The 21219-nt window shown below is 40.9% G+C and overlaps 1 protein-coding gene and 1 long non-coding RNA gene across 2 annotated transcripts in view; one reads left to right on the forward strand and one right to left on the reverse strand.

Annotated features, from left to right (window-relative positions):
- Positions 1-5830, forward strand: part of LOC139609879 (uncharacterized) — a 69553-nt gene extending 63723 nt beyond the window's left edge. Inside the window, exon 2 of the long non-coding RNA XR_011685388.1 lies at positions 4045-5830. This is a non-coding gene — a long non-coding RNA (uncharacterized lncRNA). The remainder of the gene's footprint in view (positions 1-4044) is intronic.
- A 1428-nt stretch (positions 5831-7258) lies between these two features.
- Positions 7259-21219, reverse strand: part of LOC139609845 (syntaxin-1B) — a 55472-nt gene continuing 41511 nt past the window's right edge. The window contains exons 5-10 of the mRNA XM_071464845.1: positions 20741-20814; positions 19692-19800; positions 18947-19020; positions 17705-17842; positions 17510-17620; positions 7259-17146 (exon numbers count right to left, since the gene is read on the reverse strand). Of these exons, the coding sequence (XP_071320946.1) occupies positions 17066-17146; positions 17510-17620; positions 17705-17842; positions 18947-19020; positions 19692-19800; positions 20741-20814 (587 nt within the window). The 3' untranslated portion in view covers positions 7259-17065. The remainder of the gene's footprint in view (positions 17147-17509; positions 17621-17704; positions 17843-18946; positions 19021-19691; positions 19801-20740; positions 20815-21219) is intronic.

Raw genomic sequence — 21219 nt, forward strand, 5'->3', positions numbered from 1 at the left:
TCATGGACTCTTGAATATCGTGTTGTGTGTGTGACTTTGTGCAGTTTCTCCCTGTTGATGGTAAACGGTGCAGAGTCTTTACTGACGCTCCGCAGGTCATTTCCTGTGTCCTGACAGCGAATGGGTCTCTGAGGTTTTCCTCTTTGTTTTCCAGGGACAGTTTTACTCCAGTGACTCTGAGCTGAGTTTGGAAGCTTCACAGTCTGTTTCCATTGATGTTCATCAGTTCAGTGGATGATGACACTGGATTTGCTGGGATGTAGTTTAAATTCACAGACTTCAGTACAGGTGGATTATAGGTCTTCTATTCTTTCCACAGATGGCAGCTTCTGCCACACTTGTCAGACCTTCTTCCTCCAAGTTGTCTTGTAATCACCACTTTTATAGTTCAAACCTTTGTGTTGTGAGGTTTTGTGTTTTTCACGCTGTGGGGGATAAAAACTGTGTCTCCCTCTTCTCTTTGACGTCCACACTGATGTGAAGAAGACAGTAAACCGAGGAAGCGTCTGTGTCAGAAACAACTGTGAGCCTGAGCTGCATCAGTTGGAAAATGTTGAACTCCAAGTCTCAGCTTCTTCTGCAGGGGCATTGAGAACAAGCTGTGTGGAGGTGTGTTGATACCACAGAGGGACGTTCATGGATGATCACGGTCGCAGAATGTTCACTTATTCATGGAGAGCTTTAGTTTCACAAGATCTAAACCTGGACAATGTGTCATCATCACCGGGTTCATGAAAAACCTCAACATATTTCTGTCAAAACATCATCTGTAGATGCTCTTTCTGCCACTTAAAAAAACAAACCAAACATATTTTTGTTTTGTTTGCTGTAAGATCTTTTTAATATTTATGATTTAGTATCGAGTAAATAAATCTTTAAAGGTTTGTTCTCATCTCCTTCAAAGTTTAAATGTTTGTGGAACATTTACAAACTGTCTGTATAATTTACTACGACTATCATGAGAAACTCATAATTATGATTTAGTTTCTTGTTATTGTATTATTTCAAAATTAGTTTGATTAGTATAAAATTATTGGTATTAGTATTAAAAAACAGATTATGACACATTTTCTGAGAGAAATTATAATTCAGTTTCTCAATCATGAAATAGACTCTAATAATAATAATGACAGTTTTCCAGCAATATTAATTCAAATAAATTAAAGCTAAAAAATGTTTAGCTCAGTGGGTAGAGCACCCACCCCATGTGTTGAGGCTATAGTCCTCACTGCAGGCGGCCCCGGTTCGAATCCTGCTCCGAGTGGCCCTATCCTCCCCTTTCTGTAAGTTGCTTTGGATAAAAGCGTCTGCTAAATGACTAAATGAATGACTAAATTACTGAAAACAAAATTATTAGAAATTAAATCATAATTCTGAAATAAGTCATACTATACTATAAACTTCCTCAGTTCAAAGACAGTGTATCTTTAATTAATACAATTAATTAATGCAATTTCATAATTATTACATTCTCATAATTTAATTACAATTTTGAGAGTTTCTCTGAGTAATTAGGTTCTACTCAAAATCATGAGAAACAAATCTTAATTGTGAGATGGAAAAACTTATTTCATATTCATATTCATGAAAAAAACACCAGTTTTTTATAATATTACATGTAATCATAATATAATTAATAATTATAATTAATAATTAACAGAATATAGTTATGTTATATAATAATAATGATTAGTAGTAATAATTATTAGAAAATATATTAAGAATAATAAGAAGTTCAGTTTTGTTGATTATGAGATTAATTATAATTATGAGAAATGTTAATTATGATGTTGTAAGTCATTATACTAAGTCACCCTCCCCCCCCAAGGGAAAAAAAAGTGGCAGACAGGGGCTTCCATACACAGCTGCCCAGATGTAAAAGCGTAAAGGTGTAAAAGACACTGAACTGAATTCTTGCTTCTGATTGGTTCTCCCTCGGACTTGGACCGTCGTGGATGTCTGATGATTGGGAGCCGTTTAGTTTTGTCTCTGAAGAAAATCATACAAACAGACTTCAGGTTGATTCTGCAGCAACATCCTCATCAGAGTCAGTGATTCAGCCTTCGTCTTCATCACTTTTTATCTGTGTCATCCTTCTGTTTTCTGGACACCTGTATTTTTGGACTCAGTCCCTGATCGATGACTTTATATCGATAGTTGAAGGGTTGTGGTACAAACTGAAGAGCAGTAAACATTAAACAGTGGTGATGTGATGATTGTGTGACCTCAGTTTTCACAACAACACAATCTGCAGCTGATTTCACCTTTTGGAAGAACAAACATTTACTTTTATAACATTTTGTAACTTTAACTGTAACAACTGCAGTCATTGTGATGACCATTTTGTGTCCCTTCCTCAAACCTGTGTTTCTACAGCTTCAAGGAAAGAAAGAAATTACTGATGTTTCCTCATGTTTATGACGTAGTTATTGATAATTATGAGAAAACAATTCCATATTTCCATCTTCTGTGTCTACAGATTATGAGATTATCTTGTAATTACAGTGCATCCGGAAAGTATTCGCAGCGCTTCACTTTTTCCACATTTTGTTATGTTACAGCCTTATTCCAAAATGGATTCAATTCATTTTTTACCTCAAAATTCTACACACAAGACCCCCATAAAGACAAAGTGAAAAAAGTTTGCTTGAATTTTTTGCAAATATATTAAAAATAAAAAGCAAAAATATAACATGTGCATAAGTATTCACAGCCTTTGCTCAATACTTTGTTGAAGCACCTTTGGCAGCAATTACAGCCTCAAGTCTTTTTGAGTATGATGCTACGAGCTTGGCACACCTGTTTTTGGGCAGTTTCTCCCATTCTTCTCTGCAGAACCTCTCAAGCTCCATCAGGTTGGATGGGAGCGTCGGTGCACAGCCATTTTCACATCTCTCCAGAGATGTTCAATCGGGTTCAAGTCTGGGCTCTGGCTGGGCCACTCAAGGACATTCACAGAGTTGTCCTGAAGCCACTCCTTTGTTATCTTGGCTGTGTGCTGAGGGTCGTTGTCCTGTTGGAAGATGAACCTTCGCCCCAGTCTCAGGTCCAGAGCGCTCTGGAGCAGGTTATCATCAAGGATGTCTCTGTACATCGCTGCAGTCATCTTTATCTCGACCCTGACTAGTCTCCCAGTTCCTGCTGCAGAAAAACATCCCCACAGCATGATGCTGCCACCACCATGCTTCACTGTAGGGATGGTATTGGCCAGGTGATTAGTGGTGCCTGGTTTCCTCCAGACATGACGCTTGGCATTCAGGCCAAAGAGTTCAATCTTTGTTTCATCACACCAGAGAAGTTTGTTTCTCATGGTCTGAGAGTCCTTCAGGTGCCTTTTGGCAAACTCCAGGTGGGCTGTCATGTGCCTTTCACTGAGGAGTGGCTCTGTCTGGCCACTCTACCATACACGCCTGATTGGTGGAGTGCTGCAGAAATGGTTGTCCTTCTGGAAGGTTCTCCTCTCTCCAGAGAGCAACGCTGGAGCACTGTCAGAGTGACCATCGGGTTCTTGGTCACCTCCATGACTAAGGCCCTTCCACCCCGATTGCTCAGATTGGCCGGGCGGCCAGCTCTAGGAAGAGTCCTGGTGGTTCCAAACTTCTTCCATTCACGGATGATGGAGGCCACTGTGCTCATTGGGACCTTCAATGCTGCAGAAATGTTTCTGTACCGTTCCCCAGATCTGTGCCTCGATACAATCCTGTTTCGAAGGTCTACAGACAATTCCTTGGACTTCGTGGCTTGGTTTGTGCTCTGACATGTACTGTCAACTATGGGACCTTATATATACAGGTGTGTGCCTTTCCAAATCATGTCCAGTCAAGTGAATTTACCACAGGTGGACTCCAATCAAGTTGTAGAAACATCTGGAGGATGATCAGTGGAAACAGGAAGCACCTGAGCTCAGTTTTGAGTGTCATGGCAAAGGCAGTGAATACTTATGTACATGTGATTTTTTGTTTTTAATTTTTTATATATTTGCAAAAGTTTCAAGCAAACCTTTTTCACTTTGCCATTATGGGGTATTGTGTGTAGAATTTTGAGGTAAAAAATGAATTGAATCCATTTTGGAATAAGGCTGTAACATAACAAAATGTGGAAAAAGTGAAGTGCTGTGAATACTTTCCGGATGCACTGTATTAAATCTTTCTCATTCAAACTTCATCAGTGTGAGAAATATTAGTTTAATGATCCATATCTCCTTATTACATTCTTTCATAAATATGAAATTGTGTTCTAGGAATTATAAGATTATAGGAGACAGCGTTGCCATAATTATGAGTTACACATTTTTAGTTTAGTTCAGGCAATTTTTCTCCTAATTGTTATGGTCAGATTCATATCTTGTAATTAAGAGAATGTTTTCCTGTAATTATAGGAAATACATAGTTATGGGAAAATCAAAAATAAACAAACAAAAAATAATTAAAGAAATTTAATTTTCCTCAAGACTATGAGAACATTTTCTCATAATTATCTTATCATTTTCTGATACTTATGAGAAATAGAAATTAAATATCTGATAATTATAAGAAGTTACATATTTTTTAATTAAGGGGTCTGTGCTTTTCCTGTAATTGTAAATTTCTGTGAGATCTGGATCCCACAATTAGGAGAAAATACAGATCTTTTTTCTCATCATCTTCACAACCATGAGAAAACAAGAAAAAAACTACAATCTCACAAAAATAAATTTCCTGTCTGGAATGGAGGATGTATGTATGGAAGAGATGTTTATTATTAGTTTGAGAGAAATCATCATCATTGTGAGATCATGTGTTGTATTTACGACACAGTAAAAAGTTGTAACATTGTAACACAACACTCACATGTTCTCCTGGACATGTTTACTTAGAGAAAATGTAAAACTGTTCCGATATATCCACAGTAGGTTGCACGTGGTCGAGCTGCTTTATTTCAGTTGGGGATGCAAAATGGTTTAGTAGAAAGCGACCAGTAGAAACATAGCAGTAGACTCCTGGTGCTGTTTGGTTAGATAATGTATTGTCACTGTAAGATAACAGATAACTGTAGAGCCTTTATTTCTATCTAACAGACAGATGTTGATGTTTGATGAAGCAGCTGTTGGTGAAGTCGCTGAAAATGTCACAGAAAGATACTTAACTGTCAGGCTCGCAGAATCCATAAAAAGTAACGTCACATTCACGTTTTTTTCTTCTTAGTGTATGTTTTTGTTTTTGGGTATTTTTGAGTAACTGAATATTCCTAGGGTAAGTGAAACACTCGAAACACTCACTACAGCATCAAATGTGGATTCATCCGCCGCTGGATTGAGTCAGGATTTGTTGACAGAAAGAGAAACAGAACATCACACTGTGTTTGTGTCACATTAAAAAGGTTGTGCAGTTGTCGTTAGTCCTGTCAGGTGCTCAGCTCATTGTCGATTCCAACAGTCACACCTGAGTTCACTCACCTCCACATTCAGGTGAATCAGGGCAAAGCTCTGCAGGGTCCTAGTGCCCCGGAGCTGCAGCATCAACATCACATGGTGATTTAACCTGGTTGAGATGATGCAGGTGTCTTCATGGCTGTGGGTTTTTAGATTGAAGTTTTTGAAGAGTAAATCTTTTTATTAACTTTATTTCTTCTATGATGTGGGGGAAACCTACACTAAGATCAGACTTTCTTTAGTTTGTCCTCATGATCATTTCATTACTGTCTCACAAAGACAAAGCCTGTGACTTTCAGCTGCTCTGTGAAGATTAAATGCTGCTGGGAGCGTTTCTGTCTGTCTGTCTCTGCTTTCTGTGCTTCTCTCACTTTGTTCTGCATCTGCAGTTTTATAAATAAATCCTGTTTCTACACTGTCTCCTGCTCTGCGTCCAGTTGTTGGGTGAAAATTTAAAGGATGATTCTGATTTTATTTTGGTCATATTTCTAATGTCTGAGCTCTGGGAGCACAGTGACTCCAAAAAACATCTGAAGGGTCAAGAAAGTCAGATGATCAGTGAAGCTCAGTTGCTATGTCCCAGTTCTACACTTCATGCTAACTGCACACATACTAATCTTTACAGTATATGGTGTTTGATGTTAGCATTCATGAAAACAGCAGTTTTTATTTTCATACCAACAGGTGATTATACGTGTGTCATCAGACGTCATAAAAATGAAACTTCACATTTTTTTTCACAACATAAAACTGACAAACTGAAATGATCATTTTCTGTCTGCTATAGCTGTAGCTCACATATCTGCTCTGAGAAAAAAAAATCAAAACGGAGAAATTTATATTTTGGCAACACTTTATTTTAAGTCCCCCATTACCATTTATAATCAGGATGTAAACATGTAAACTTTAGTTACAATAAATGTAGTTTTAATCAGATCTAACCCCTCTGGAGGCTGATGTACAAACATTAGCATACTAGCACGCTAACTTCAGTGGAAGCAAAGAAGTGATAGAAATAAAAGCAAAGCAAGAGAGTTGTTTTCCACCTCTGGAGACAGATGTTGGTGAGTAAAGACAGAAGTTTGATGTTGAACTCACAATGTTTCTTCAGGACTGGTGAGTAAACAGCTGCTAATGCTAATGTTAGCTATGTAGCAATAGCAAAACTTGCATATAGCTCCTTTAAAGCAAAGTTTTATTTTTTGGTTTCATCATTGTTCTCCCTATTCAGGAGGGAGGATAATATCATTATTATTATAAATAACTGAGTATTATTTTTATTAGAAACTTATGATTTAGAAACGTAGAAATTTGAAAGTTTATGATCTAAACTTTAGTAACGGAGCTGTGGAAACAGCCAATCAAATGGCCTCATTTTGAATCGTGTTTTAATAAAACAGCAACATCATTGTTGTGTCTTATTCAACCCTTGTGCTGAGGACTGTGATGTGGACTCTCAAAAATGATTCTATTAATGTTTTCACTTTCCTCAAAGACGTGACATCAGGTTGTTTTTGGGACGTTTCTGTTGGATGGAAACGTAATGTGAACTTTAGATTTGAAATATCTGCAGTAAACTTGTGTGTGTTCAAAAATGACAAAGTAGAAGTGACTAGAATTAATTAATGAAAAAACAGTTTTAATGTTAACCAGCAGACTGGTGAGTATGACCTGACTCTACTGATGGTAATAATGTTGTGAGGATGAAGATTATACTGAGTCATGTGACTTTACAGGGACCACACTCTCTTTAATAGAGACAAGCCTGGACGCCAGAAAAACAAGGAGTTGATAAAAGAATGTGATTAAAAGACACAAAGCAATAAAGATCTCATCAGGCAACAAGAGTACACTGAACAATCCTTTTCTTTATTCATTTTTTGTTATCAGTTCAATATGTCTGTCAGGGTTTGTTTTTTTGAAGTTTTTATTTTAAATTAAAATTTTGACACACTTATAAAAGACAGCATCTGCATAGAGTTGTCATCTTAAAGATCCATGAAGAGAGAGGGGGGGGGGGAGAGAGAGAGAGAGAGAGAGAGCAAGAGAGAGGAAGGGGCTGGGCTGGAGTGAGAAGGGGGGGGGGGTGGGGGTGGGGGTGGGGAGGTAAAGAAGGGGGGAGGGGGAATACTGGCACGTCACATGAACTAAACAGAACAGCCAACAGCAGTACGAGAGAGGGGGGAGGAGGGGAAAACAGGGTTGGAAGGTTGGGAGGAGGGGACGAGGGGGAGGTTTTTTTTTTAGAGGAGGGGCAGGGAGGGGAGGGAGGGACAGATCGCTTTTACATTACGCTACGCACACATACACACACACAAAAAAAACGGGACACAAGTTGCATTTCCGGTCAAAGTTGCTTCTAAATAGCGATGGCCCTGTCCTCTTTTTGTTCCAGTGTCGTTTCAGTTTGGAAATATTTTTTCTAACCTCATGTCTCTGTCACCTGCCTTTTCCCCGTTTGATCTTTACTTGTCCATCAACAGGTTTGGTTCCTCATTCATTTTTGTGTACAGTGTGTGATTTTGTTGATGGAGTTCCTGCAGGAGGTCTGAGCTGCCTGGCCAGGCCTGAGTGCCTCTGCATGATAAGGAGAGCCCTTGTTTCTCTGTATATTGCACACTTTGTAACGGTAGGCCTGTGTGAGGCTAAAGACTGGGCCCAAAATTAGGTGGCGAAGCTGGGAGGACCGTGTTCCTCAAACCCATCGAAGCTGCGTTTGAAATTTGCAATAATTTATGAAGTATCATCAGCAGAAACCTGAGCTACTTTCGGCCCGGTGACCAGGTGACAACCAGAAGATCAGAGAGCCAAAAGTAACTTTAAGTTGATTTGCCGCAACAACGTTGAGATCCATTTTTCTGTCTGACCTTCAAGCGATCTCGTGTGCTTCAATGCTTTTGAGAAACTGAAACCAAGATCTCCTCCAGGAACCTGGCAAACAAGGGATACAGCCACGTAGACGGAAGACTGTGGTGGCACTTTGAGGTACGTCAGGAGGACTGAGCAGATGCACAAACACAGGATATGGTTTTAAAACTGGTCTATGTGCCTGTTTCTGAAAGGCTCTGAAAGGACCTAAGAAACCACTTGGTACACAAACTTGTTCAAGATTGTAGCTCATAGAAATACAGTGGGACTAAGATCATATTGGCCTCAAGACACTTGAAGGAAACAGGACTCAGATCGTTCCAGCTGTTAAATGACGACCAAGGACGATATTTGTTCGAAATCAGATGTTTACTAGAGTCACCCACTAATCTTGACATTAGGATCATCTGAATCTGACAGACTTGATGGGCGAGAGCAGCGGCCACCATCACACTTCTTCATCTCAATACGTTAATTTGCCACCATGTGAAAGCTGCTTATGCCGACTTGTTGATGTCAGCGCAGGCTGTTTGCGCCTGATGGGCAGGACAGGTGGTTTTTTATGGCCTGGGTTCGGGCTAAACTCCGGGGAAAACAGGCAGGTAAAGAGTCTCAGGTGTATAGTTTGGCTGGCTAGCTGTGGTTGAGAGACATAGAGTCACACAGAGAGGAAGAGAGAGAGAGAGAGAGAGTTCGGAAACCGCTAACAGGGCTCATGAAGTGATCAGGGGGTGTGGCCTTGAAAGCCCTGGAGGCGGGGTTAATTTTCCTTGTATGGAGGGAAGCACTTTCATCAGAGGAGCCAGTGGGTGGAGCCTCTGGAACTGGGGTGATGGATGCAGGTGTGGTTTCAGCTGTGTTTACACCACAAAGGCGAAAAATGCTGAAACACGAGATCTTTTCATTTCTGTCCTTACGACATGGATTCAACTTTCAGATGGAAATGAAAAGACCTGAGTGAAAAAGGTACAACGCTGTCTCCCAGTGGGTGAGAACAAACACTGTTATACCTTCTCTGTCCACATGTGTGAAGTCAAGATTTCAGCAGACTGGTGTAAACACAGCGTCTGAACTGAGCATGAGGGACGAGGACGCTGGAAGCTATGTTTCTCTTTCTCTCTGTTGTTGTCTCGGCCACGTGGAAAGAGGGTGAGGGGTGGGGGGGTGGAGGGGTAGGGGGTTAGGGGGGGCAGGGGATATATTTTTGGGGAGAAGTGAAAGTGATAAAAAAAAGGACAGAGATCGAACTACTTGTCAACTTTGACGGGAATAGATATCTCAGTAGATTTATACATAGACATGCAAGTCATTTTTTCTCTCTTTGAAGTTATTTACAATAATTACATAACACAAAGAATCCAGTTTCAGTTTGACAAAATTGCGAGCATTCAATATTCAATATTACTACTATTATTTATGATAACATAACTCCTTTTGTACTTCTTTAAATCATTGCTATTATAGAATCATCATAACCTCCCTTTTTTAAAGTTTTGATGTTTGATCACTTTGTGTGAAGCCGTTCGTTCTCTCTCTGGGTTTTTGCAAATGTTTTACTGCATTTTTATTTGTCGTTTATGGTGATAATAATAATAATTAATAATAATAGTAATAATAATAATAATAATAACAATAATAATGATAATAACAATGTTATTTAAGTGTTTTTCCTACTTGCTATGGCGGAAACCATGTGGGTGTGGTCTATCTTCATGGACCCTCCCCTGACCCCTCCCACCCATCCCACTAGGGAAAAAAACACTGATACAAACAAAATACTGTCTCGTATGATGAGAGAGCAGAAAGACAAATGGGTGGAGCATCAAATAAATCATCAGAAACAACAATTAATATTAAGTCCCTGCTGCTCCTGCTGACGAGAGCAGATCGGAGCCACAACAAATATTTTCTCATCATCCAGAGCAGGGAACTGGTTTTGGTTTTTGAAAATTGTTTCAGGAAGACAAAAATCATCGTAGAGAAGAGTTTAATCGTCCGACAACAGAGGAACAAAAGCACGCGACTAACTTCCTCAGTCTCTGAACTCGGTGTCTGCTGAGAACAAACTTGGAAGACAGACACCCGTCTGCAGACGTTGTGCTGTTGGTTCACATTGAAAAATTCATTTGCAGAAATAACTGCAGAACGTGTTGTGTCCATACACAAACTGTGTGAGTCAGTTTTCATTACGTGTGTGGAACAACACACTGAGTTACTTCCACACACAGGCTAATGGCTAACAGCTAATGGTAAGTCAATCTTTGGAGTCTTGGTGTCGCACCCAAACTCTCTGTGGATGATTTTTTCCTGCTTTCTGTTTCCCGCTCTGACAGAAACTGTTCACAGCCAATAGAAGCAGAAATGGCTACGGAGCCACATACATACAGTTACAGAAATGCAGTATGTTGGTGTAAGATTTATATATATTCTTGCCTATATATGTGACTTCATTGACAAGGCTGCAGTCCTCTGTCACGCACAGGAAAATGCTCACTGTAGGTTTATCAGAGCTAGCTAGCTAACTAGCAAGCACTAGACTCCAGGTGATGATGGTTTGTTGCTGCTCAGTTTCCTCTCAGTCGCAGGTAAAATTCCATTATCTCTATTGCACGTGCACAACCGTTATTTGGAAGCACAATCCAGGCAGTGCTAATTTCAAACGTCTGAATCACCAACAACAACATTAGCTTTTCCGCAACAAGGTCTAGAGTTTTGAAATTAAATGAATAAAAAGGTTAGCGTTAGCATAACTTGCCCCTGTTGTTAATAAAGGCATAGCTGCTAACGGCTGGCCAGCTATCTTTTCCTATGAATTCACAAATTTAATATAAATTTTTGTCGACTGTGCGTACAGATTATTGCAGTAGAGGTAAAGCAGAAAAGAACTGAGTAGTTACCTGTGGTCATGATGATCATAATGAGGAGAATTACAACAAAGCATTGTTAGCTAGCACTGCATCATTGTAATTAGGAAACTGTTGTTTCTGTGGCAGTTAAAACAAGCAGGTTGGCAGAGGAGGCTTTGACCCATCAGCCATGAAACCAGATACTTTGAGACTGACTAGCTAAACCGTCAAACCTGCAGGCGAGCATTGATCCTGTAGGGTGAACACGGAGACTGGTAAACAAGCTGTACATAAAATAATGACACCAAAATAACAAGAATAACAGCAATTAATAAATAGAATAAGAAAGCACCACCATTGTCTCCGTATATGCCTCAAGTGGAGGAGAAGCGCACATATGCTATGCAGATGATTATGCGTCATATTTTTCCACTGATCAGACCACAAACTAACATCTACAGGTGGAAAGGAAAAGAAAGGGGCGGTGGAGGCAGACATCGTTGTTGTGGCGTGAGATAACTATTGGGAAGGTTTGTTGATTTGATTGGTGGACAGACCAACATGCAGTGAGGGCTGGTGGTTGGCTGGGGGGGCTGGGCTTTTGTTTTTATACTTACGGTAGCATTTGATGTTTTTTTTATTATGTTTTTTTATTATTTGTGACGAACATGTCAGTGTAAACTTGACTTGCGTTGTGCTCTTTGATATTAAAGGCAAACATTTTGAGAACACATGAGGAGAGGGCAAAAAACGCTTTGGTTTTAATTTCAATAAATATAATAATAACAGTGATCATGGCGTCCATAAATATGTCTGACCTCTTATCTCTTCCCTTTCTCAAAAAAACAAAGCAGACTTTGTCAAACGGCTGCAACCCGTGGACCTGCGATCGGATGCTTTGCACATCAAAACAAACTCGTGCTGCTCCGACACAAACACACACACATTCACACATTTACGCACCAATCTCGTGTCACTGAAGAGGAAGGGAGGCATGCAGCACACACACAAGGCCAGGGAGGGGGGTGACGGGAATTAGCCCACAGGTTGAGGTTTTCAGACTCACAACAATAATTAATGGTGGTGGGAACAATTCCTCCACAAAAACACAACACAAATGCAACTGTGGAAGTAAATATGCACTGAGATCAGTTGGTAACAGTGGGGTGTGACCTAGTGGGAGGTTTGGAGGTCAAAATCAGGGGTTGGGGGAAAGCAGTATGGCTGACGTTGACGGCAGCACATTTGGAAATTTAACCTTTCACATTTATATATCGACCCACTCCTTCAACAAAACACTTTAAAAATCCAGTTACTGTTCCAACAATATGTTACAAAGAAAGCGTGTTGATGTTACGTGTCAACACGTGTGTCAGTTTTACATAAATGATAAAAGAAGTGAGAATGCAGATTAAGTAAGAAAGAGTGGTCAGCTGACGAGCTGACCAAAGACAGGTCCAATGAGCGGTAAAGTGCACAACATGGAGGGCAGGTTCAGGGTGGGGTACAAAAAACACCATCATGCAAACTCCACAACGCTTTTGCATGCCTTTTTTATTATTATTATCATTATTACAGACAACGGGACGGGAGGGGTCTGCAGGGGAAAGGAAGGGGCAGACGCCCAATCCTCAACGTTGTCTTTTTGTACAATCAAACAACTACAACACAAATGGGAAGAGGGAAGACAAAAGGACAGGGAACCGAATAGCTGGACAAACTTCCTAACCTTCACTCAGTTGTTTCATTAACTGTAACTTTAATGCCTTTATGGTCTAGTGATGTTTGTCCATGTTTTCTTTCCCAGGAGGATGGAGGCGGGGCCTGATGGACGGCTGCCACACAGGAACAGGAACTTCACAGAAAACACACATACACATAGAGCAAAGAAACGTCAGTGTTAACGAGCTGGCTGGTGCTACGACGGCATCCTCACATCGCTGATTTTTATCCACCATTGCAAGACCACCGCAACGACCGTGACGTCACCTTGACAACCATCGACCAACGAGAACATGTAACTGAACTGAGTATTGTGTGGTTGACTTTATGATGCAAGTGATGAACAAAGCACGGTGACTGGTGGAGGTAAAATGTATTAACTCTGAAAACAATGAAGTCAGTTTAGATTCCCTAAATACATGTCTGAAATTTCCAAATTAAGTAGAGCTCTAAAATAGTCCAAAGACACCTGGGAAATGTAGTTAAAACAAAAACAAACAAAAAAAAAAAAAAACAGAGCATACGGAGCATACTTTGTGTTTGATTTACAGGGGAATATTATTTGATATTGAATCCTTTTGATGACGGATTTGATGTTTGTACTACAGTCAACACTTTTAGACTTAGAGACTTAGAAACCACTCATGAAGACAGAATGTAGCCGTGAACACTGACAACACAACAGCAGAGAAAAGTGCTAAATTATTCTACATCTACTGACAATTCACCTGAACAAACATCTACTGGACTTTGCTGCTTGGAGCAGTTGGGGCTGTTTGCTAAGCTTTGGTGGACACAGACGTTCAGTTTTGGTTTTGGGAAGTCGAAGAATAAAATAAAAAGTCCCACCTCCTCTCTTCTCCAAACTCGTAGTTGTCCCTATTTTCATCTAGCAACTACACAACATCGCAGACGTAGCTAACAGTGCTAACTACGAGGACTTCCAACAAAGCAGTGACTACTCCTTCATGTCTACACGTTGCCCCGGCAACCAGAAGTATTGTTAGCAATGACAAAGTAGCTAGCATGATATTAATCATGTCGTGGCTACGCTGTAGGCTAACGGTACTTGTCCAACACCACATCACGAAGCTTGTTGTCAGAGCGTTTTTTCAAAGAACCGTGTTTTTTCTAACACAGTTGTCAGAAAGTTTTTGATCCAACTGTAAGAGAAAATATGAAGCAACAGCTTTTAAACTTGGACATAGCGAACACCTTGTCTGTCTAATGAAACTGAACTATAACGAACTGGTTTTATTGCTCTGAGTGTAGTGTAGACTGATTGTGTGTTAGTGGTTGTTGTTAACCTGACAGTGATTGTGTTGTGACGGTGCAGGATCGTCCGGCGAAGGCCTCAACAGAAGTAGATGAACCTCCGTATCACAGAGCCTGAGCACAGACGAGCCGTCCTCCTACAAACAGAGTCATAATACTGTGTAGTGGTTTTCAACACACCCATGTGTCTGGTTCGGGGCAACAAACACATTTGTGTTACTTCTCAACACAGACCACATTATCAGCAACGTAACAAAACATGCTTTTACAACATTTAGCCTTGAAACGTAACACACATGTATGTTTTCCCAATCTGGATCAGTGCTGAGGTTAATACATCGCCCAACCAATCATTGATTTCTTTTACTGAGTTATAATTAGCTTATTTTAAATTAGCATCTCCTTTTCTAAATAGAAGTAGTCCTGTTTTCTTGTATAAACATACTGCTAACTGCTAATGCTAAAGCAATCTGATACAGTTTCTACATTTTAAAAAGACAAATTAAGTGTTATTAACTTTTTTTATTTACTTTACTCTGTATATTGGTATTGATCTTTACAGTGTCCAAATGGTTTACTGCTGTTAAAATGTAAAAAACTAGTTTGACAAAAAATTTTTACTAGCCTAGCTACGTACTGGCCTTTTCTGAAACTGCATCTCATGATGAAGACCATGAGATGCAGTTAAAAACACTTTATGTTGAGATTATGTTTTGTCAAACAACTATTTCCAAAGTCAAGAACGAACATTTAACTCTTCCCGTCTTATTTCTTGAATCTCTCCCCAACACTGGTCTGGACACATGGAAAGTGCCTTGAAGATTAAAAAAAGACCAGAAAACTTGCAATCAGTCTCCAACAAGCAGCTTCTACACAATCTACACGTAACACGAGCTAACGCTACCGCATGCTAAGCAACGCACTCTAACACTAGCACTGGCGTGATGTGGAACACAGGCAAGTTAAAAGTGTGTGTGTTAGGGGAAATTTCCAGTGTGTTTGTATGAAGCACAACATGTATACATGAGGTGTTCATGCATGTGCTGTGTTGTGAATGTGTGTGTGTCACATGTTCCACCTTCCACGGAGGAAATCCACCAATAGGAAAAATCTCTCCTGTTCAGTAGCACCTGTGTGACTCAGGCATTCCAATGGTGTGAATTAAATATCACAGTCTCCAAACACACACTCACACACACTCAGGCAGGAGATGGAGGGATGCAGGGAGCAAACAGGCAGATGCATCAAACCATACAGACTAAACAGTAACCACTAAATGATGAGGCCGACACGTCACGGGACACGTCACGCACACACTAAAACGGCAGCACCACAGAACAACGAAGCAACAAACATTTCCCTTTAAAAACCAAAAAAGGAAAAATATAACCGCGACACTCGGGTAACCAGGGCACACCAGCGTCTTCAGATTTCCTGTGCATCTGGTTTGTTTGTAAGTTTTCTTATGTTGTATTTCACTTTACTTTTCTTCTCTACTTTTTAATGTGTTCTCTTCATTTTTTAGAATCTTCCGGAAGAACAGTCGTGACAGCTCGGAGATGACACCCGGCCTTGACTAGGATATTTCTACAGTGATCAGTGTGATGAGCCGTTTGGTGCAGTCACGTGAACCCCTGATCCTCATTGGCTTCCTGGGTGGGGGGTGGGGGAAGCAGGACAAGTCGTCTTCCTCTTATCTAAACTGCATAGATTGACTGTCTGTCTCCTCCCACCCTCCTTTAACCCCCCCTCCTCCCTCCCCAGTTCTCTCCCACCATTCACCTGTCAGTCAAACATCACATTTTCTGCCACTGGCCAATTGAATTCAGCAGGAAAACCAGAGGCCTTTCCTCCCCCTGCTCTTTGGTTGGATAGGTGTGACTAGAGGAGGAGGTTGTTGTCTTGGAAACCTGCCACATAACAATGACACATGCCCCCCCACCCACCTCCCCACCCCACATGGTGTTTTCCCAATCAATCAGCTGGTTGTGAAAGCATCTGAGAGCTTCAGGCTCCTTCCTTCTTGGTTTATAAATAGTGTGCGGCAGGTCGGGCTTTGCTGATCTGAGCTAATTTAATAGGTTGACTGAGGTGAATGACGGGAGTTAGCAACCAATGAGGGATGGTCTAAAGAGGTGGCTGAGCCAACGGCGAGGTCGGCCCCTCCCTCCCTCAAACAAGGGGATGAAATTGGTTCGAACAAAGCCGGAGGGTGCTCGTCCTGTGGGGCAGCATTCCGGAACGTTTCAGAGTTACTGACGGCATTCCGGACCCTCGCTCCGTTCTTGTGCGGAGCTCTGGAGTTCTGGAATGTTTTCTCCTTTTCTGTAGCAGGACGACGTTTAACTGGAGAGCTGATCACATTTATTTACAACGTGATCAGTCCCAGAGTCTCTGCTGGGAAACAAATATCAGAGAGGAACAAATAAAGCTCTGGTTCTGGAATGCTGGTCCTGCAGAACTCCCACCCAGCAGCAGTCACCATCACTGCCCTTGGAGACTCCCGAAAAACGAAAGAAACGGTTAAAAAATAAGAAAAAAGGCAAAACAAACAAACAAGTAAATGTCATATTATAGGTCATCATTTTTTACAGGTAGCTAACCCATGTGTTGCTTCATATGTTCAATACATTTACATGTACATCTGTAATAAATAGTAGATTTATTTGTACCCTCTTTTTGTATATGTTATGTATTTAAGTCAGCTATAATGTGATGGCGTTTTTATTGTGTTTTTTTCTTTGTTTTTTGAACCCCACCCAACCCCGTGGTGTTTCCTCTTATCTGTAATTGGACTGTTATCTCTTCCTAGCTGATTGGTTATCTGTCTTGCATTTGTGTTTCAAGTTTTTGTGTTGTTGTCATTGGTGTTTCTTTTCTCTGCTGGCTGTCGGTCGGACGGTTGGTCGGTGTCGGTCGTCACAGCGGCAGGTGGCGGAGCGTCTTAGAAGCCAAGCGTGCCACCGATGGTCGACGCCAGGACCACGCCCAGGATGACGCAGCAGATGATGATCATGATCTTCTTCTGCAGGGCGACAGGAGAGAGACACAGGTTGGTAACTGCAACCTAAAAACCTTCAAATCATCTGTCTGTCATCACCAGTCTGTTTAAATAACATACATATCACATATGTTTACACGTTAATATCATGTCTATATGTAGCTCTGCAGCAGAGCGGCTCCAAACAGAGCTTTGAAACCCAGAGGAGAACTGATGAATTTCTGAATTTATCCAGGATCAGTCTAACTTCATTCACCATTCGCTGCCCTGCAACAGAGTCTGAAGTTCTCTATTTGGATGTTAGTTAGTTGCAGTGTTTTCTGGGTGTTGTAGTTGACTGCTCCTCTAAGAGGACACAGTTTTTATGTTTTCCGATCAACATGTTACCTTGCGAGCCTGGCTCTGGTATTTGACAGCCTTCTTGGTGTCAGATACGGCTCGCTCCACGTAGTCCACAGAGTGCTCCACGTTGTACTCAATTCTGTCAATCATCTCTCCCTACGAACAGACACACACAGTCTAACATGTGATGACGAAACAATCTGTTGACATGTGGACACACTTCCTGTTATTGTCGCGTACCTGGCTCTCCACCAGCATGGCCATGTCGACGAACATGTCGTGCAGCTCGCGGATGCTGTTTTCCAGCTTGATGATCTCGGTGTGTCGGGTCTCGATCTCATTCAGGGCCTGCTTGGTCATTTGAGAATCCATTTTGATCTGCGGGAGAGGGCGGGTGTAATCACAAACATTATTTTACCCCAAGAGTTTGACATTAAAACAAAAAGCAGCTAAATCTCAAAAACACAGCAAAATACATCAATTAAAAAAGAATTTAAAACTAAATTTAAAAAAACAAACAAAACAAAAACAAATTTGGGTAAAACTTCACAAAATCACAATTTCATTTTTAATTTCAAGGCAGACTAATCAGTTAAAAGGAAAAATATCCATCTTTTCTCACATCATTCTGTCATTGACTCAGCTCACAACAGATTTAGGAAATTATGTAATTATATAATCCAAATTATATCATTCTTTATTATATCAGCTCAATTTAGTCTAAAAATATGAGTCTTTAAATTTTTATGAGACTATGTAATTGCAGAATGTAAACTGTGAAGTTACCTCATCACCTTAATCTTGGTTATGACCCTGGTTGCTGTTAACCATATATATATATATATACATATATATATATATATATATATACATATATATATATATATATATATATATATATATACATATATATATATATGTACATGAGTAAACTTTTGAAAGGTTAACTCAGTAAAGACCGTGATCAGGTCCTGATCGTGGTCTGGTCTGGTGGACGTCACCACAGTCTGACTCACTTACCTGCTCACAGACGAACTCAACACCTTATTTCTACTGACCTCCACTGGTTGAAGTATCAGTGTACCAACCTGTACTCTGTGACATCACAGGTGGGTGTGGTTTCAACCAGAGGGGCTCAGTGAAATGACTTTTAGCTCAGTGTCAGTTACAGCAGCTGACCACAACATCAGGTCACATGACACTCCGGTCATATGACCTCATGGCACTGGCAAGTATCTGAGCTTTTAATTTGAAAGAGCTGATGATAATGTGAGGTAACTCCTTCAAAGTAAAAGCTCCTGCAGCGCAGTGGCTCGGGTCTCACTCGTCCTCCCATCATTCCCCCTGCAGTCATGTGACAAAGGCCGTTTTCACTTGATGTCTCAGTGCACCTTGTGGCCATTCTGCATCCCTGATATTTAACAGAGATCATTATGGGATGCAGAACGGCTCAGAATAAAGTGACTCAGGTGCAGTGCTTACATCATCGGTGAAGATGGCCAGCTTGCCACTCTCCAACATGTCCTCTAGCTCCTCGTTGGTGGTGGTTCTCCCAGCTGCAGACAAACACAGAGAAACAGACACAGAACACCTGAACATTCACCTGAGTCACACCTGTATCTACGTCTGTGCGTCATGTGACAGGAGAGTTTATCTGAGAGAAGGTCAGAGTGGTTGATTGTGAATTCAGACTTTTATCACGTGTTTATATGTTGTACAGTGACGGAAAGTAACTCAGTACATTTACTCAGTTACTGTACTAAAGCACAATTTTGAGGTTCTTTACTTGAGTATTTGCATTTTCTGCTCCTTTAAATTTCTGAGGGAAATATTGTTTGTAGGCTACAGAAGTTAATATGTAGACTGAAATTTAAGATACAAAATGTAAAATGTAAAAGCAGAATATTAGTTAAACTCGAAACAGCAGAGATCTGACCTGAAGAACAGAGGTGCAGGAGATGGGCTCAGTGTGTGTGTATGTGTGTGATGTGTTAATCTGCAGACTGAGGCAGCTCCTTTATCATCTATGAGTTCAAACTGGAGTCAGTCCTGTTTTTTTTCTACCTGACGACAAATCAGAATCAAAAATCTTCTCGCCTGACTGTGACTGAGTCTGTCAGACATTAAAGTGACAATAGACAAGCCTCAGTGTTCACACTGGTGTTGCTGTGTGTTGTGTTGTTAGTATGTTGTGTTGTCCTGTGTTGTGTTGCGTTGTGGGACTCACTGATCTCCAGCTGTCTCTGGATGCGGTCCTTGCAGCGGTCGCGGTACTTGGACTGCGTGGTGTTGTACTCAGTCATCACCTCCACAAACTTACGTGACAGCGTCGAGTGCTGCAGGATGACAACAGAGGAGGAGGAGGAAGAGGAGGAGGAAGAGGAGGTTATAAAGGCAGGTTTGAACATCAGGAGGACGGAGGTGAGGGAGTTTTATTTCTGGATTTATTTTCATAGAAAGTGCAGAGTTTTAGATTTACACAAGTGGTTTCTGATGACATGAATTTAACAGTTCAGATCATCATGGAGCTGCTGCAGCTTTGAGGAGCTGCAGTTCTCCTCTCTTCCACCAGGAGGCAGCAGGGAGCAGACTGTTTGGGGGGGGGGCAGCAGCCAATGACAGAGCAAAATGCTGCAGGGTGAAGCCAGAATGGGAGGGGCTACAGAGGAGGCTCAGAGAACACAGACACACTTCTGTGTGTTTCCTGCTCATTTGGTTTGTAAGTGTGATGAGACGTGAACATACATCTACTTATCGATTCTGAAGGTACCAGCTACCAAAATAAAAGCAGAATATTTGTAAAAATAGTCAGATACAAAGAGCCATGTGCTCAGAAGTACAAAATAAAACTATGAAAAATCCTTATAAATAAAGCCTCTTTAAACACAAAAAATAATTTAAATACACAAATAAATTAGTTTTGGATGAAGACTGTGATTTACATGTATAAACCTTCTGTATCTATAAACAAGAAAAGAACAAATAATATATGAAAATAAGTGTAATGACTTTTAAATTTTTTCCCTGTATTAATGGAATTCATGTTGTTTGTTTTGTAAATCAATGTAAAATTATTTCTGCAAATCAGTCACGTGGTTACTGTCAGCGCCGCCATGGCAACGCTGCTTCCTCAGATGGACAACTGCCGACTGGAACATTTCACTTCCAACGGTCACAGACACAGAGAGACGAGCAGACGTCAGCTCGTCTGAGCTCCGTCTAACCTCTCCCCCACCTGAGTCTGCTCCCCCACCTGTGGAGGTGTGTGTGTCTCACCTGTGTCTTGCGGATCCTGAGGTCTGCTGATGATCTGTTGAGACCCTCCTCCTGCTCGATGCTCTGCTCGATTGCTGCAGGAAGACACACACACACACACACACACACACACACACACACACACACACAAACATTATTCACTAAACCACCTTCATTTTACAGACAAAACATAGGAGGTGGTTCAGTCGCTCACTCTGGGTCATGTGACCATCAGGGCCATCAGCTGAGACACTGGTTCCCTCCCTAACCAGGATTCTTGGAGACACACAAAACTCAACTGTCCTTGAATGTTAGAAATTAGTAAAAGTCCTCAAAGAGTCATAATTACGTTCATTGTGACATCACTTCCTGATGATGTCATCATCTCTGATGTCCAGAGATGGACAGAGTACTCGACCCCAGTACTTGAGTAAGAGTACAAATACTACCGGTCAAAATTTACTCCGTTACAAGTAAAAGTAGCTCAGTCTAAATGTTAC

Source organism: Trachinotus anak, unplaced genomic scaffold (assembly GCF_046630095.1).
Source record: "Trachinotus anak isolate AG129_WGS33_773 ecotype Australia unplaced genomic scaffold, CSIRO_AGI_Tana_v1 ptg000003l, whole genome shotgun sequence".
NCBI classification, from domain to species: Eukaryota; Metazoa; Chordata; class Actinopteri; order Carangiformes; family Carangidae; genus Trachinotus; species Trachinotus anak.